The following is a 17,122-nucleotide window of genomic DNA, read 5'->3' on the forward strand; positions in this document are numbered from 1 at the left end:
AAGAAAGGCTCCTGTCAGTGTTATGTTGTATTATTTGATTATAGTTATTGTACGTAAGTGGAGAGCACCACCTCCTGGACATTACACAGACTGTTCACCAGTTTGATGGAAACATTTCTGACTTTAGCTCAGATCTAAATACGTTAGAAATAAAGGTTTATCGGCAGGTCCTTGAAAACATACAGACATAAGTGTGCACAAACAATATTAGGCTGATGGGTGCAGTAGATTCACTCACACACAACCAAATGCATGGAGAAATAACCAGAGGAGACGGGGACATATTTATAAAATTTTTTAATTCGTTTTATTTTAAATCGAAGGCTAACTGAAATGTGTCCGATTCATACCATGTTCTGTGACAACAACGATAAACCATTTGTCTTCTGTTTGTAACAAACAAAGAAGAAAACAACAACATAACAAACCTTGCAACACGCAGACCATCCAATATAAATTAAAATAAACTGTTTTAATACACACAAAAGCAATTATTATCATTGAGAATAAGTAGGCCTCTATATAAGTATGTGAGCCATGCTGTGACAGATAACAGACTGGATTTAAACCCTCAGTCCGTCAGCACTGGGCTCATCTTCCTCCCACTGCACTTCAGTGGATGAATTAAGAGCCTGGTGCCAAATGTGACTTCAGGGAAACCCAACATTTTTTTCTACAGAAACAGATCAGGGTTCCTACACATTTAAACTGATGTCTGGCTTGAGAGCCCAATGGAAAAGACTTCAAAGACGATGATCATCAGGCCTTTTATCAAACTGTCCCTGGACCAGCCGTGTGTAGGAACCCTGAGCAGAAAAAAAACTGACTTATTGTACAAGTCCCACATTTTACATGCTTGCACGATAAAACTGAACAACAGGTGGAAGACTTCTACAAAAGTCGCCGCGGTGGACAAGCGTCAGAGCGCCGCCGTGTCCCGTTACATATCGAAGCGCTTGTTTGAATATGCACACATACATACTGCAACCAAAAGAGAGTGTTTTTCTTCAGCATTGTCAGAGGAAATGCGCCACGCAGCGCTGATTCAAAGAGCAGAGTGAGCAGAAAAGAACACACGACGCAGAACGAGCTAAAACACACACTTTGCCTCCCGCCAGTCGCTTAAGTTCTTAATGAGTTCTTCTTCCAAACAGGCACAAGTATGTGTTTTTTACGTACTTAAAATACTTTTCTACAACTGTGTTACAGGAACTCGAGAAAGTGTTTGCCCAAAGAAAACAAAACAAAAAAAGAGAAAAAAGTTCAAGTCAGGTGTAACTCAAGAGTCTCGTTCAGAATGATTTCTTCTTTGGAAATGTCTAAAATGATGCTGTGTACAGAGAACTGGCCTGTGGTGTGTGTGATGGAGGCCAGAGGCTTTGAGTAGACCAAACAGAAAAACATTCTGTGTTTATTTTCACGGCGGCCATATTGGAACCATTATCCTGTACAGTAATTCCACTTCTGATGCTGCGTTCCACTAAATGTCAGAAGTACAACAAGAAGCTGAACTTTACTGACTTTACTTAACCTCAACATGAACAAGAAGAAGAAACAAGCTGTCCAACTGCTAATGCTCACACAGGAAGTTAGCAACTAAACTCTGGTAATATGATGCGTTCAGGGACATGCTTTGCAAACAATACACAAAATAACCAAATCTGTGACCTGTTGACATCTGTGGAGCGCAGCATAAGCAGCTAGTGAGCTGAATGTGAAAATATTCGGCATATTTTCTCATTGTCATGGAAGCACATTTCTGCTAGGAAAAGAAATGATGAAAAATACCCACTTAAATTGATGATACTGCAAGTAAAAAATGTGACTTCGTAAATCAATATCATAACATTGTCAAAATAGATCTTAAAACCACTTACAAAGTCATAATTTTGAGTATTTTGGACAAAGAGTTTATTCATTGAAAAAAAAAATCTTTTTTTTTTTTTTTTTTTAGTTCTCAATTTTTTTGTTTCTTCCTTTTCCTGGCATAAATGGGCTTCCATACATCCAGGTCCTGGAATGAGCACATGTGCTGTCTTGATGTTCTGGTGCTATCTCAAGTGTCTCAAGGCAACAGCACTGGAGTATCTGAGGGGTTCATTGCACTAGAACATGTTTCACAGACGGATGAAGTCTCCTCTGAGCCCGGACACCAGAAGGCACACATGTAGACGCTGGGCCGGACGAGTAGACGTGATGATTAGGGACGCATCGGACAAACTGGGCTACCGGGACCCGACATTTACACGCACAAAGAAGCATACTTGAACTCGTAAGTGCGTGAGCAAAATGTGCTCAAAAAGAAGATGACTTCAGGACTGAATGAAGTGCACATGTGAGTGTACGGTGGCGGCTTGCACGCGTTTAGCGAGCTTCGACGTGTTCAGCTATGGTGAAGTATGGAAATCACAGCGTGACAAAACGCACCATTTGCTCTTTAAACTGGAAAGGGCACTTAGAAGCAGAAGAACATTTTCTTGTATTCACACGTCCTCCCAGTGACCTGCAGCTTTTGTGTGTTAGGTAGTTTCACACTCTCCAAGTTGGTTTAACAAAAAAAAAAAGGTTTGTGTGATCGATGGATTAAAGAAAAATGACCTTTTTTTGTTTTCAAGTGAATAAACAACAACAACAACAACAACAACAATAATAAAAAATAGCACACTACGTTAAAATATGACTAATATTATCAAAAAGGCAAATAGTAGGTGTATTGCAACACTCTCTGCGGCATCACTATCAAAAACATCTATCTTCATCATCCTCAACTCATCATCATCATCATCATCATCCAATCATCATCATTATCTGAGACAGTAAGGAGGCGTGGCCTGGGGTGATTGACAGCCCAGAATGGCCACTCACATTTTTGCATGTCTCAGCGCAGGCAGGCACACTTGTATGACATAGCAACGACAATAAACGATAAACGTTTCCTAGGAGACCGAAAAACAGCCGGCCAATGGCAGCGAGGGATGGTCTGAGAGGAGCTCTGTCATTGGACAGCAGGCATCTCTAGGGAACAGGAAGAGCTCGTTTGGACAGGAAGAAGAAGAAGAAGGTAGGGAGGCAACCCTGGAGGTGTGAGTGTGTGTGTGTGTGTGTGTGTGTGTGTGTGTGTGTGTGTGAGATAAATATTTTCACTATCTTGTGTGGTCCACAATAAGAACAAGATGAATGAGAGTGCACCTGTGTGTGTCTAAGGTCTGGTTCTTAGGTTAGTTTGTTTAGTCTGCCTTCTGTGTGTGTGTGTGTGTGTGTGTTTAGGTTTTGTCTAGACAGCTGTAGGTCTTTCCCAGGTCAAGTCAGTGTACATTAGCAGGACACACACACACACACACACACACACAGACACACACACTGCCCTGGGAAAAGCCAGTCTGCCTTCACGCCGGCTTAAAGCAAAGGGAAATGTTCGTCCTGTACAAACATGCAGATTATTTCTGGCTCGGACCTGATTGGTTTCATGTGTGAATGCGTAGTTTTTGTGTGGATTTCAACTTAAGCTGAACCTTAGAGGAAATGTCTGCCAAACCTGACATGCGGACAGGCTTATTAAAAGAGTTCTGTTCATACTGACTAGGAGGAAGTGCCTTCGAAGGACAAGTCTGATGGAAAAGATGGAAAGTGAATGAGTAAACGTGTGAGCCTCTGACGGAGTTTTCCCCTCCTCTTCCTCTTCTTCTGTCTTTTTTATTTTTTGTTTTTTTGAATTGTCAGCCAGCGCAGGTTTCCCTGAAGCGAGAGATTGATCCTACACTCTTCTCAGGAATTATGGGTAAATTATTACAACTACCACTTGTTTCTACGGTGAAGCCCTGATCAGAGCCTGTCCAGCCTTCTCATACCCGCTGCAAACCCTCCAGAGCAGGGAACCAAACCATTTTAAAAAAGTAAACAGCCCAGTCCAAACACAAGCATTACACTGGTGCAAGGGAAAAGGCAAGAAAGGTCAATAAGTTATCTAAACTAGATGTCGGGACTGGGCTCATTATCTCATTCTGAGGTCAAAGGTGATTCGTACTTTGATTGATCCGCTCGTCACTCCTTTAGCTGCTTTGGGTCAAGAGATTCATTTCTTTACATCATGATTTTATCATTATTATTTGTGCACACACTAAAAGTTTGGTCAGTCTGGTCACAGAAGCAAGCATTTGTTTTTCTGAAAGGTGAACTGATGTTGAAGAACTTGTGATTTGAAGATACTGCATTTCCAGAAACCAGAACAAAAATGGTTGTGTCACATTTCTGGTCTTCGACTGGGACAGAAAACAGCATCACAACTTGGCAGTCAAGTTAAAAGTCGTTGTTGTTGTACAGCAGACTAGTTTTTATCCATACGCTCAGAAGACTCTTTTGGAAACAACTTAAAAGATCGGAAAAACGCATGCTTAGCTCTGTGACTCTGATGGAGCGATAAACGGTGCGCAGTACGTCCTTCGACACCTGCGATTCACTTGAGAAGGAAAGAAAGGATAAAGAATTCAAGGATTCACCAAATTAGAATATAAAATGTCAACAATTTTTTTGGCCTTTTGACTCTCTCCTCTCCTCTACAAAGTTAAGCTGACTTAGCTTTGGGAGTTTTGGCTGCACTTCGGTTTGGTCCCTGTGGAGGGCGCTGTTGCATAAAGACTGGACGCTAAAGGGTGCTGGCTTCTTTTGGGCACGTGGTACCTTCACATCGATATAAATTCGCAACGTCTGGCAAACTTCAGAGGAGCAGCAACTCAGAAAAAACCCTACAAACTGCATTTTCTAATCTTTCACTTTTGCTAAAGTTTTACCTTCATTTCTACACTTTCGAAGGGATGACAAAAGATGAGTTGCTATTAACACTTGTGTCACTTTTCAACACTTCAGCGTGTCTCGTTTGCAACAACCCATCTCGTGCTGCGTTCAGCGCACAAAGAGTTCTGCTCCAAAACCGAAATATCCACCGAGGGAAGAGGAGGCTTAAAATAAACAAAAATACAAACAGTCACCTTTAAAGGGACACAAGGTCATGTGATCTTTCAGCGAGTCAGCCATTAGTCCAGCTGGATATCAAACCTGCGGTTTTTGGAGCCGACCAAAGTGGGTCCGCAGTATCGAAAAACGAAAACTTTATATTTTATACTTATTTTGCTTGTAATATGGGTTTTGTAGAAATCAGGACTTGATCGCACAGAAGAACGAATCACTGATGCACAGCGGGATTATGATTTGTTTACCTCTTGGAGGATATTTAGAGTTTCAGAGCACAACTCTTTGCATCTTTTAAAAGTGTGGAAATGAAGGTCGGGGAATTATAACCTATAAAATTAAAGGATTTTACCGTAGTTTTTTTTTTTTTTAAAAGTTTTATCATCTGGCGGCGAGCCGAGGCCGACGCTGGCTGACAGAAGATTGTGGTCTCAGTCCTGGTGCGGTAAAGTGCTCAGAGATGCCTGCGAGATCGAGAGAGAGGGACTCACCAGAGGGGAGTGTGAGAAGGTAGGAGAGAAGCTGGAAGTGTGTGATGCACAATGTTGGTCTTCATATGTGTGTGTGAGTCAGCGTATCACTTATTCAGGGCCTGTAGGGCAACCTGGCTTCCCTCCTCAGTGTCGCACCGCGAAGGGGACGTTAGGCGTCGCTGGATCTGCAATGTTTCTCTCTCTTTTCACCCAACGAACGAAAATTCTGACATTCAAATAAAATAACACACAGGAGGATTAAAAGCTAACTCTGCTACGTCCTACTCTACTCGACTCTCTTCTACTGTTACATTACACATCGTCTTGATTGGTTCAGACGCTCGTCCATGAGACAAAGTCCGATTAACGTGAGCAGACTCGTATGTGCTTGACTTGTGTGGTCGAGGTAGTGACAGCCAGCTTTGGGATTGGCTAACGATTCGGCCAATAAGATGAAAAAGAGAGAGAGGCACGAGCAGAGTGTATGATTGGGCCCACAGGCTGACTCGCGATCGGCTCGCAGGACTCGGACATAATTGCATAAACGAGGGATTTATTTGTCTTTTTATCAATGGTACATTAATGGTCGATCTGAGTCTGCTGAGCCAAAGTCAGAATCTCCCCAAGATGTGATATCATGATACTGGACGCGGTGCACTGAGCTGGTCCGACCCTCTGGTGAGCGGCTTCAGGTCTCTCTCGACCAGTTTTACGCCTCAATAGACGGAGCTCCTTCACAATAAAAGTCTCTCTCACACGTTCCATCTGCGCATCCTAAAAAATAGTGCAATTCTTTTCAGCAATTATATAAATAACTCTAAATTCGTGCTTTTTAAGTTCGCTCTCGGTTTGCATACATGTGTGTATATATACACTCATTCTGTAACGTATATACATGCCAACATGTATGTAGCAAAATGTTCAACGTGAAAGTTGGCACCCCAACAGATTACAGATGTTTGTTTCTTTTTCTACAACTAGACAACATATAAAATAAAACAAAACAAAAAAAAACATCTTTACTCATACGAATCTATCAAGTTTAGAAAAATAACCCTACTTTCTCTGTTTTCTCTCTTCTCCTCTCTGTGGTGAACAGTCTTGAACTTTGTGCAAACTTTCTTCAGAATAAAATAAAGTAAAAAAAAAAATAAAAGGATTTTAGCAACAACTCCTGCATCGGTTGGTCGATTTAAGGCAAAACGTTTAGCTCAAGGACTTTTAGCACTGTGCTACAACTGGTAAGCTAGTTTAAGCTAACAAAGCTAACTAAATCTAAACTCCTTATACTCTAACGTGCTCACGTGTCCCAGTGATACAGCTAAAGCCTGGTGCAGGAGCCACCGCTAACGCTGGACTGTGCAGTCGAACGTGTAACAGAACTAAGAGGAGTCAAAGCAGCGAGGGCGATTATCACGAGAAAACAAACAAGAAAACCTGGAAGAACCAAGAAGATTGCAACATTTCGCCATTTGCGTGGATAGGAATTCTCCTGTGAGCGCGAAAGAGACGAACGAACAAACAAACAAAAGGTTCTAGAGAAACAAACAGAACACGTAAATATTTATAATGAGTGAAGAGTAGTGAGATCAGTCTAATAGAGGAGGGATGAGGAGGTGATGTTAGGGGCAGAGGGAGGTTTCTGTCTCCACCCTTCCCTTTAGCACCTCCTGCCCTCTTCTCTGACATCATCGTCGGTTCATCTGAAGTGCTCCTCAGACAGGAAGTAGCGGAAGCTGTGGTACAGGGAGTGCCAGATTTTCTCCTGTAACTGTGCTATGCAGGAGTTTTCAGGTGCTCTTACCTGAATGGAAAGCCAGCGTGTGATGCTTCACAGTCCTAGCCTGAACCAAGAAGTGGGAGAACTGAAAGTGACCACATGTCAGCTACAACAACAACTAAACCAGCCATTAAACCATTCAGAGTGGATTTTACCATTGTCCAAGTTGTTCCTTGTTCGCCACTGACCACTTCCAAAGTGGTGAGCAGACATAATCCTGATTTTCCCACGGGCTAGGAATAAGGAAGCAGTACTTTCACACCTGCTGGGGCTTCTGCGATTTCTCCTTCGTATTCCTTGCATTCCTGTTGTCCACACTTCCTTGCTGCTGAGGTGGAGGTCGGAGCAGACCGTGTATGAGCGAGGACGGGGGTGCTTGCGAAGTCCGATGATTGTGGCTCGGGCTCAGGGACGTCGGGTGGTAGTAGTGCCCGATCACCTCGCTGTAGGTTGGGGGAGCTCCTTCCACTCGAGAGCCCTGCTTCTGCTGCCGGGACAAAGCGTCCTGGGCTTCTAACACGCTGATGCCAGGGTGGACGCTCGGAGGAGGGGCCTGCAGACTGGGAGCAAAACAACGAGGTCGGTAAGTAAGACTGACGGCAGCAGTATCCATTTGAGGAGCCTTGCTTGTGTTTTGCCAGAAGGTTTAAATTTATCAGTTCATGGTCCCAAAAAAAACGTACTCTCTAATGGCCTTGGAACCATTAAGTTGCCGATTGACTTGCGAAAGCTACAACTTTTGCATTGCTTTGCTGTAACTGAAACCAACATCACTGCCGGTTTCGTGTATTCTGGCTTCCCAGTGAGTCTACGAGAAGTGAAACGAAGAAAGAGAGCGTCGCCCTTTTCTTGGACTCATTTGTGTACCTTCAGAGCATCTGGTGTACCCTGACAAAACCACAGTTAGACAGCCTGGCCTACTCAGCCCTTTTGGCGAGGCTTCTGATTCTTTTGAATTGAAAGTGTGACCACCTACACTCCTTTGGCAGGTGGATTAGTGCATCTTCTCAAAATAGAAAAAATAAAAATAAAAAAACAAGGCACACACTGCAGAGATCAACCATGAAATCTGATGCAGTGTGGCAGCCTTTTATTCCTTATATGGAACATTTAACTATGCCTCGCCTGAAACTGCTCTGTGAACTGGTTTTTGGTTTTGTTGGTGTTATTTCTTTGCTGGTTTTATTTTGTTTATTTTCATCTAATTTCTTACCTACACAACAAATGACAGCTTGGTTCTTGTTACCTGGCCTGCAGACAGGAGCTGGATGGGTTGAGCGGATGGGAGTCGAACACTGTTCGGTTGGGCGGCGCTCGGACCGACTCGCGGTTCAGCTCCATCTGTTGCTCCGGGTCTCGAAGCTGCAGGGTGCAGGGGCCCTGGTACGGCGGGGGTTCCTCCCCGTCTGAGAGGCAGATGGTGGGGGGAAGATCAATGAGGCTCTGGGGCAGGTAGGGGTAAGTCGGCTGGAAGCGACTCTGGGCGTACGTGTGCTGGAAGCGCTGGGACTGGAGAGGAGGCTGGGACTGGGCGTGCTGAGGCTCCCGCTGTAGGTAGGATGAGGGGACCCCTCTGTCTGGAGGGCGTGGGTTATACACCTGGTGCTGTGGTGAGGAGTGATGCCAAATTACTGCTGTGCCATTAAATTGTAGACTCATAAAGTTTGATGTTACGTGTTGGTTAAAGAGGAACTCACGTCATTCAGGCCACTGTTTGTCCCTGTGCCCTCAGAAGACCACAGACTTCCCTCCTGACAGAGACAGAAAAATGGTCTATTAAGTAAATTCACTTTGATTTAAACTCATTTACCCAATATATCACAATTCATGTTAACTATTCAGATGTGAAATACATTCTCCGGCTGTGGCAACAACAGACCTTGTAGTACTATACATGTACTGCATGCATTCAAGTCTGTGTGAAAAAACTACTGCTGATACTTATTTTAAAAGGTAGTATTTCAGATCTATATTTATTGCATGAACGAGTTTTTTGTTTTGTTTGTATTATGTTTTATCACGACGTGTCAACAGACATTCATCAAGCTGCATTTTGTTGTGTGGTTCCATTTCTGTCCACTAGAGGGCTCCACTGGCCTACAACAAACACTCACTGCTGCGCTGTCTTCTTAAATGTCCAGATATTTTCATCAAGTTTAGTCTCAGTGACTCGTATAGCTGCCCATATGAGAACTGCTCAACCTGCAGCTTCTTTACATCTTGGACCGGACAATTTATCAATATTAAATATTTAAATAGTTAAGTGCTGGGCAACTCGTACTTTGTTAAAGTGTTTTAATTGTGGCAAATACTGGGGGTTCTTGCAGCACCAGTGATCCGATTTTCCCACGTAGATTAATAAACTTTCATGCAGTTAACGACTGTCGGGTGACACTGGTGGCTCCTGGAAATTACTTTCAGTCGACATGAATCTGTAACCGACTTGCTAACACATTGAGCAACAAACCTGGACTGACTGCTTTCACCACACCGAATACACATAATTTGACGTGACTTTTCGCAGTGAGGGGAGGACAAAAAGCGGCTGATTACGTCTGTAAGAAGTGTTTGCAGAGAACTTTTTCAACTTTCGTGCGGGCTTCCATTCTCTGGTGACAGTTTTCCTGCCTGTCTGTCTGCCTGCGTGTCTGACTGACAGTATGTGTGTCAGTGTGTCTGTCTGATAATCCAAATTAACTAGGACAATGACTCCCCTGAGCGTATCAGGAGCTCACAGTGTTTATGTGTGTGTGTGTGTGTGTGTGTGTGTGTGTGTGTGTCTGTGTAACAGTGTGTGTGTGCGTGCGCAGCATTATGCGCTTCATCCTTTACTCATATCTTACTTGTAGACTGGAGCCACACACACACACACACACACAACTGTGATTCAGTAGCAGGTGATTCAGGGAGCACAACTGAAGTCATATGTTTGTAGAAGCCTCAGGTGTAAGTCAGCTTGTGTGTGTGTGTGTGTGTGTGTGTGTGTGTGTGTGTGTGTGCGTCTTGAAATAGTCTTTGGGAGCCTTAATGAAGAAATGAGTCAGTGTGTTAGCGTTAGCCTGCGGCGGTGATTAATCACCGTGATCACATGGGTAACTCAGCAGCTCCTCAGACTTTGTTTTTCTTCTGTGTTTCATTAAAAACTGTCCTCACCGGCCGTGCTTACACAAACACAAACATTCCTACGTGCATTTGGAGGCACCGCGCTAGAAAAGGTAGAGGAAATCAGCAAAATTCTAGAAAAAGAAAAAGAAAACTGCACGTGATCGATCAGCTGTTTCCCGCCCGCCTCGTCGCAGAGGGCGACCGAGCTTTTCCAACAAGAGCCCCTCGTTTGTGCAATCAGCTCCAATCAGGTGTGTAAAACGTGGCTGAATTACCTCCAGGTACAGTCTAGACACGAGACGGACACGAAACTTACGCTGGCCAATGGCAGGTGTCTCCTGCGCGTGGGGGCGTGTCTGGAGAGGAGGGAGCGTGCTGACAGGCGGTAGTGGTTCAGCAGACAGGTGATGACGACCACCATCACCATCATCACCACCACGATCACCAGGATCTGGACGAACTGCAGCTGGGCTGCGGGAGCAAAAACAAACATCACGGTCAGTTCGGTCAAGTCTGAGAAAATAAACCCCAGTGATGTCACAGTGATGTCATCAGGGTCGTCTCTGCAGGCGTTTTAGCAGAAAACTGCTTTACAAACTGAGGCAGGCAGGGACCAATGAGAAGATTCTGTCAGGTTGCATTATGGGAAGTTCTTATCATTACTTATTACTGCAAGTTCCCCCAACTATACTGAAGTGCTGCACATGAACAACAACATGACAACATGAAATAAAATGACATGCGGTTTGTTTTCGGTGATGACTTTCTTCCACAAAGGTTTGTCGTGATATGGATAAAATATTCACTGTAGTAAAAATACCTCGTTCGATGCAACAGTACGGCTCCTTCATGTACTTTTGTGCAGTCTGCCACAGAGGAATAAACTACAGTACGTCAAACTGCGACCCGATACTTGACAATCAGTTGAAATACATTATCATGACACCTGCAAATCTGCTTGTTGTGTTCGACTGACATGCTACAGATATTCCATTCAAAATGACAGAAAAGCAAGCAGTAAATCTTTCTGCTGGAAGAACCTGACGATGGCTGACATGTTTGCTTCACACACGCCTCACAATTACAGATAAATTATCTGTTGGCGAGTATCAATCGAACTCAACTCACTGTTTCAGTTCTGATGCGTTTACTGTTTGTTTGGAAATCACTCAATCAGTTAACAATTGAATACGCACACCGAGCCCACAGTGACTTAAATCCGCCGTTTAATAAAAGCTGTGACTGCAAACGACCGAACTGTTCAGCGCCGACACAACAACGAGGTTTGTGTGTGAAATGAAAGGTTTTCAGACAGTCGAGACGGAGATGCAGTCCTCATGTGGGGGTCGGGGTGTCTGACACGCTCAGAGCCAGACCACACCAGACAGACAGGCCCAGCTTTGTTTAGAGACAGTCTGCTCCAGCCGCCACCACCACCCCCTGCATCCACCACCCCCACCACACACACACACACACACACACACACACACAAATGCAGCATTTTTCTCACACTTTTTTTTTCCACAGGGAGCAGCCAGAGGTCAGGGCCGAGTCAGACAGCAGAACATAAAGTAGCCTGCAGACAACACACACACTCACACACTCACACACACACACACTCACACACACACACACACAGGGTCCAGTTCTCACAGTCTTGTTATGTCCTTGTGACCAGCTAACGACTCCACAGCACCAACACACAGACAAAGTTCACACATTTCAGAGGTGATCTGGATGATCCTCAAACCTGCACTTCACCTGTTCAGCTCATCTCAAGTCAATGAAAACGCTGCTGACCAGACTACGTGAACGCGAGATCAATAAAACAGTCAAATATTGTTATGTAACACACACAGGTGCGGCAGGAAGAACACACACGTTCTACAAACATGATGTGCAGCTCAGAGTTTAAGCATCCACTGCTGCTGCTTCACCAGGATTTTGTATCCCAGTATCACAGTAAGGTGACGTTTCTCAAAGTTTATCGCCACTTTATAACAGTTTAATTAATGTTACAGATCAGTTTTAAGCCTTTAATAACAATGTTTAGGTTGCCAGGTTGTGGAAAGTCTGTCTGTTTGGTGTTTATCCTCATCCAGCAGGACACTTCACTTCTCATCTACAACTGCAGGGTCGACTGCCTATTAGCAAGAGAGAAATTATTCATGCTTTGGATCAACATTTAAGAGTGCAGTATTGTGAAATAAAAAGCATCAACACAAGTCACAGGGGTTTTCACTACCTGGCAACCCTCATCAGAATTTACCAGAGCCTAAAAAGACGTCTTTGTATTGCTTGATTTGTCTGGTGAACTGTTCAAACCACGCGACTTAAGAGGCTGAAACAGAATATTTAACATACTTCTCTTTCTTTTTTTCCTTGACAAATAACTTAAACTCCTTCTTCATGTGCAGACGAATCGATTAATTGTTTAAGACGTCCCTGCCGTCCCTGAAGGACACACGTTCAAAGGAGCAAAATGAAACAACTCGAGAAGCATCATCTTCACAGCATCTGCCGGCCGCAGCAAGTCAGCATCGATATCAGTCCTGAACGCGCAAACGCATTGAGACGGAGAAGAAAAGGCGACGACTGATCAAAGATTCGTCTTTCTCTGCTGTGAGAGATGAGAAACTCACCGCAGAGCTGCGTCTGAACGCAGCTGTCAGGGCTGTGACTCCCCGATGAAGGCTGCATCGTCTCCTTTGCAGTTAGATCTCTGCTCAGACCCTCGTAAAGCTGGGATTCCACTGACTGAAGCTCGACAGTTTAAACTGAAAAACTAAAGAAACTAAAAGAAAGTAAAAAAAGAAAAGGAACTAAAACAAATCTTCCCGCTGCAGCCAAACTCCAAACTACATGTCCTGCGGATGCTCCGACACCGCGTGTGTGTGTGTCCTCACCGTCCGACACACACACTCTGATTCTCGACCGAGCTTTGTCTGCAACTTTTTCTCACACGCATTCCCACACTGTCCAGACACACACACACACACACAGAGTGAGGAAACAGCTGACTGGACCCCCTCCTGCCACCACCACCACCATCCAACCAAAAGCTGCAAACAAAAGGGGTCAAAGTGAGGGAGGAGGGGAGGGAGAGAGAAAGAGACTGTGGGGGGGAGAAGGGGAGTGGTGGGAGCGTCTGGGAGACACAGATGGGTCAGAGGGACGGACAGAATAATAATGATGAGAGAGACACAGAGGGGAGGGAGGGAGGCGGGGGGGAGGGTAGAGTGTGAACTCCACTCATTTGGACATATGACAAAAATCAAGGATTTAACAGCAACAAACTGAGCTGAACTTCTGAGGTGGTCGGACCTGACAGGAAATATGAATCATCACACTAAAATATAACGTAGGTCGTCGTCAGCTGGCGGCTGAGCTGAGCCCGGTCGAGAGGCAGCAGAGACAAATTAGAAGAGAAAGCTTCCCTGCTGGCCACGGGACATTAAAACATGTTCAGGGTTATGTACGCGAGTCAGGACTGCAGCACTGCCAGTATGGACGCGTCTGACTGGGTTTAACCGACCGCTGGTCCCGGGTTTACCTGCTGGTCCGGTCCACAACTCAAACAGAATTGTGAAAATGCTCATCCCAGACTGCTCCCGTTGTGAGGGAAGAGGAGCTCAGCTTCTGAAGTGGTTCTTCTGGTCCACAACTCTGCACACATCCAACCAGAACCCGTCCAGGATCTGAACGTGCCGCACAAACAACCTGACTTCTCTCCGTATGTTCACAATCGTCTTTGTTATGTTTACTATTATATTTACTAAAACCGAGAGAAGGAAGACGCAAAGTGAACACACACACACACACACACACGGTGCAACATAAACACACAGTCACATTCCTCTGCTTTTCACAAACTGTTCTGCACCAGGAAGGCAAAAAGGGACAGACACTCAAACGCACCACGATGCCAGCCTCGCCATCTGCGTGAAGCCACCCAGACCTCGTGTGTGTGTGTGTGTGTGTGGGCACGCTGCCTGCTGACAGCTTGTTTGTCTCTCTGCTCCGTCAGCTGGTGCTGAACTCCATCTTTCAGCCAAAACACTCCCACAACTCCTCTCTCCTTTCCTTTCTTTCCGTCTTGTCCATCTCTCTTTTCAAATCCATAACAGGTCTCGTCTTGTTTGTACAAGATTACTACTTTGCATAACTAATGCAACAATTCTTATCAATTAAGTTCTTCCCAGAGGCTGCAACGTGTGGACAAACAGCGACGCTTTGGGCTGTGCGACGTGGGAATGAAACTCGACGATCGCTTATCACTCGTCACTCATTATTTGTCTTTTCTGTCAATGAAGCACTTTCACTCAGCACACAAACTGACTGCATTTTAAACAGTCCAGTTCAGCTTTGCCTACACTGACAAACCACACAAGCAAAACAAAAAGATTCTGAGTCGTAATTAAATCATCCATCTTGTGCTTTCTGTCCAGTAAATTGAGCTAAACTTGTTTAAACTGCTTCATTCTGCTGTCATCAGGTTCATAAACACTTTTCACAGCAGATATTGTTTTGTCACATTAGCTCAGTTGCCTCCACATAAAGATGTTATTTCACTGAAAACACAAAAAGATGTCACCGTTTCTTTTTCATCCAGTTTAAAAGTCATATCTGTATTTTAAACACTTTCATTTAATTGTTATTGGATCAATCACAGACTGACAGGTGTGCTGCAGTACTGAGGAAATGAAACGAAAATGTGCTTCCACTCAGCTTCTCTGATTTGATGAGTCATTATTCATAGAAAAATACTTTCTGACTGTGTGTGTGTGTGTGTGTGTGTGTGTGTCAGCCTGCAGTGTCAGCTCTCAAACAGGGGGGTCAGCGGGTCAGTCTGCAGACCTCCTCCCTCCTCCTTCCTGTCCTTCCTTATTTTTCACTCTCTCCAGTTTGTCTGTATGGCTTCCTTGTCTTCCTTTTTCCTGCAGTGTCTGATCCCTCCTTTACTTCACTCCTTCTGCTCTGCATACTAACAAGGAAATCATTTTTCCTCATGTTTCCATCCAGATGTTTCCAGCAGGTGTAACACTGTTACACAATAATACTGTCACACTAATTTTTCCACTCTGGCAAAGCAGTGAAGATTTTCTCAGGTTTATTATGTGGATATCTAAAATACACTTGAAAAAGAATGCACTTCCTGTGTCTGTGTGTTTTACTTTTAATTTCAAAGGTTTTTTATTTTTCTTCTTCTTTCCGAAATCACTTTTGAAGCGAATGCGCACCGGTGAAAAAACATCCTGGAGGCCAAACCAGGCCTCAGTGAAGCAACGCAACAAGACGGAGCCAAGCTGCACTCTGACTGCTGTCACAGCTTCCTGCTGGGGCCAAATACAAATAATAATCTGAAAGTACGACTTTCTGAAGCTTCTATAACCTCAGTATTTCAAAGTGCCAACATTTTCAGGGGAACTCTGACTCTGCAGTCCAGAGGTCCTCCGTCAGGATTAAACTCCAAGTGGCAGAAAAGTTAAACTACTGTATTTATCACTTTATTTTAAAACTAACTGCGTGTGTTTCAGAGCATTTTAAAGTCAAACATGTGAACTGGTGCTTGCATTCGCCCAACAGAAACCGGAGCCGCCGTCCTAAAAGCATCCGCGTCTTTCAAAACGATCGTGTTTGCTGATTTTCTGCTCTTGCTGCTTATCCTCAGCCAAACGCCTCGTGGTGTCTGAAATGGTGTGTGATCGGGCCAAAGGCAATGTTCCACTTTGGTTCAAACTTCCAGGAGACAACGACTTTGTTGTGTTTGTGGAGCACACGGTCTTAAAGCACTGACGGAGTTGCAGAAACAGAACGATTATTTCCTACTAACTGAGATGCTGCAGACGCTCGTCATGGCGTTCTGCTGCTGGTTTGGTCACAGGCAGGAAAAGTCAGGACAGAAAACTGACAGCTGCACCGTCCTGAGAGATGACTGGGTTTTACAGCCTACAGGACCTGAACAGCACCTGTCTGACAAGCTGGAGGTGTGGAGTTTGTCAGGGACGCAAAGCAGGTCTAATGAACACGGCTGTCAGAAAACATGGCCTGAATATCGCGATGTTATGTTTTGTCATACTTAAGACTTAATGGTTTATTTGTCACAGTTACTGTTCCAGTTTTTTTTATTTTCTTCCTGCAAGCACCTTGTTGTTGGATGTTAAAAGGGACTGCAGATGTTCTGACTGCATAAAAAGCAAACCTTTTATCACTCGTGACACGGTCTTCCTGTGACGACGAGCTGCTGCACACTGAACTGTAATCCCTTATCGCAGTGGTGCCCAGTAAGTCGATCGCGATCGACCGGTCGATCACATATGGTAGTGTGGGTGGATCACATGGCATTATCATCCATTATCCATCCAATATCCATCCATAGCCTATCATCCATTCTCACTAAGGCATTTGCCATTTGATTGACACGCAGTGCAGCCAGTCTGATGTCTCATCTTTTCTAACACACGGAGTCTAAAAAGTTAGCGACTAACAATTTATTTCTTCTAAAGAAAGACTTTCAGCAGCTACTGTCTGGACTATGCAACCCCGGCTGATTCCATGCGGTGCAACTCATCAGAGGAAGGTAGTGGTCAAAAGTATACAGAATTGTATTGTGCCGTACGGGTTCATGCTGTTATGCAAGGTACACCAACATGTATTATAAACATATAAGGTATACTCAGCATATATAGAAATAAATATATGTGTAGCATTTTTATTGTAGGTAGATCATTTTGACTCGGTCATTTTTAAAATAGCACGCAAGCTAAAAAAGTGTGGGCACCCCTGCCTTATTGTGATA

The 17,122-nt window shown here is 44.3% G+C and overlaps 1 protein-coding gene across 3 annotated transcripts in view; it reads right to left on the minus strand.

Annotated features, from left to right (window-relative positions):
• Positions 1 to 282: 282 nt before the first annotated feature.
• pmepa1 (prostate transmembrane protein, androgen induced 1) overlaps positions 283 to 17,122 on the minus strand; it is a 34,362-nt gene continuing 17,522 nt past the window's right edge. Inside the window, exons 2-6 of one of the 3 annotated variants that reach the window (XR_006843039.1) lie at positions 10,640 to 10,794; positions 8,916 to 8,969; positions 8,465 to 8,823; positions 7,374 to 7,778; positions 283 to 7,282 (exon numbers count right to left, since the gene is read on the minus strand). Coding sequence is in view for 2 of the 3 variants with exons in the window: in XM_046384991.1 (XP_046240947.1) it covers positions 7,475 to 7,778; positions 8,465 to 8,823; positions 8,916 to 8,969; positions 10,640 to 10,794; positions 12,966 to 13,023 (930 nt within the window). In the remaining variant the exon portion in view is untranslated. Of the gene's footprint in view, positions 7,779 to 8,464; positions 8,824 to 8,915; positions 8,970 to 10,639; positions 10,795 to 12,965; positions 13,396 to 17,122 lie in introns of those variants that run through there. The other 2 variants (XM_046384991.1, XM_046384990.1) reach the window with 2 other exon arrangements.

This window comes from Scatophagus argus, chromosome 3 (assembly GCF_020382885.2).
Source record: "Scatophagus argus isolate fScaArg1 chromosome 3, fScaArg1.pri, whole genome shotgun sequence".
Classification (NCBI taxonomy): domain Eukaryota; kingdom Metazoa; phylum Chordata; class Actinopteri; family Scatophagidae; genus Scatophagus; species Scatophagus argus.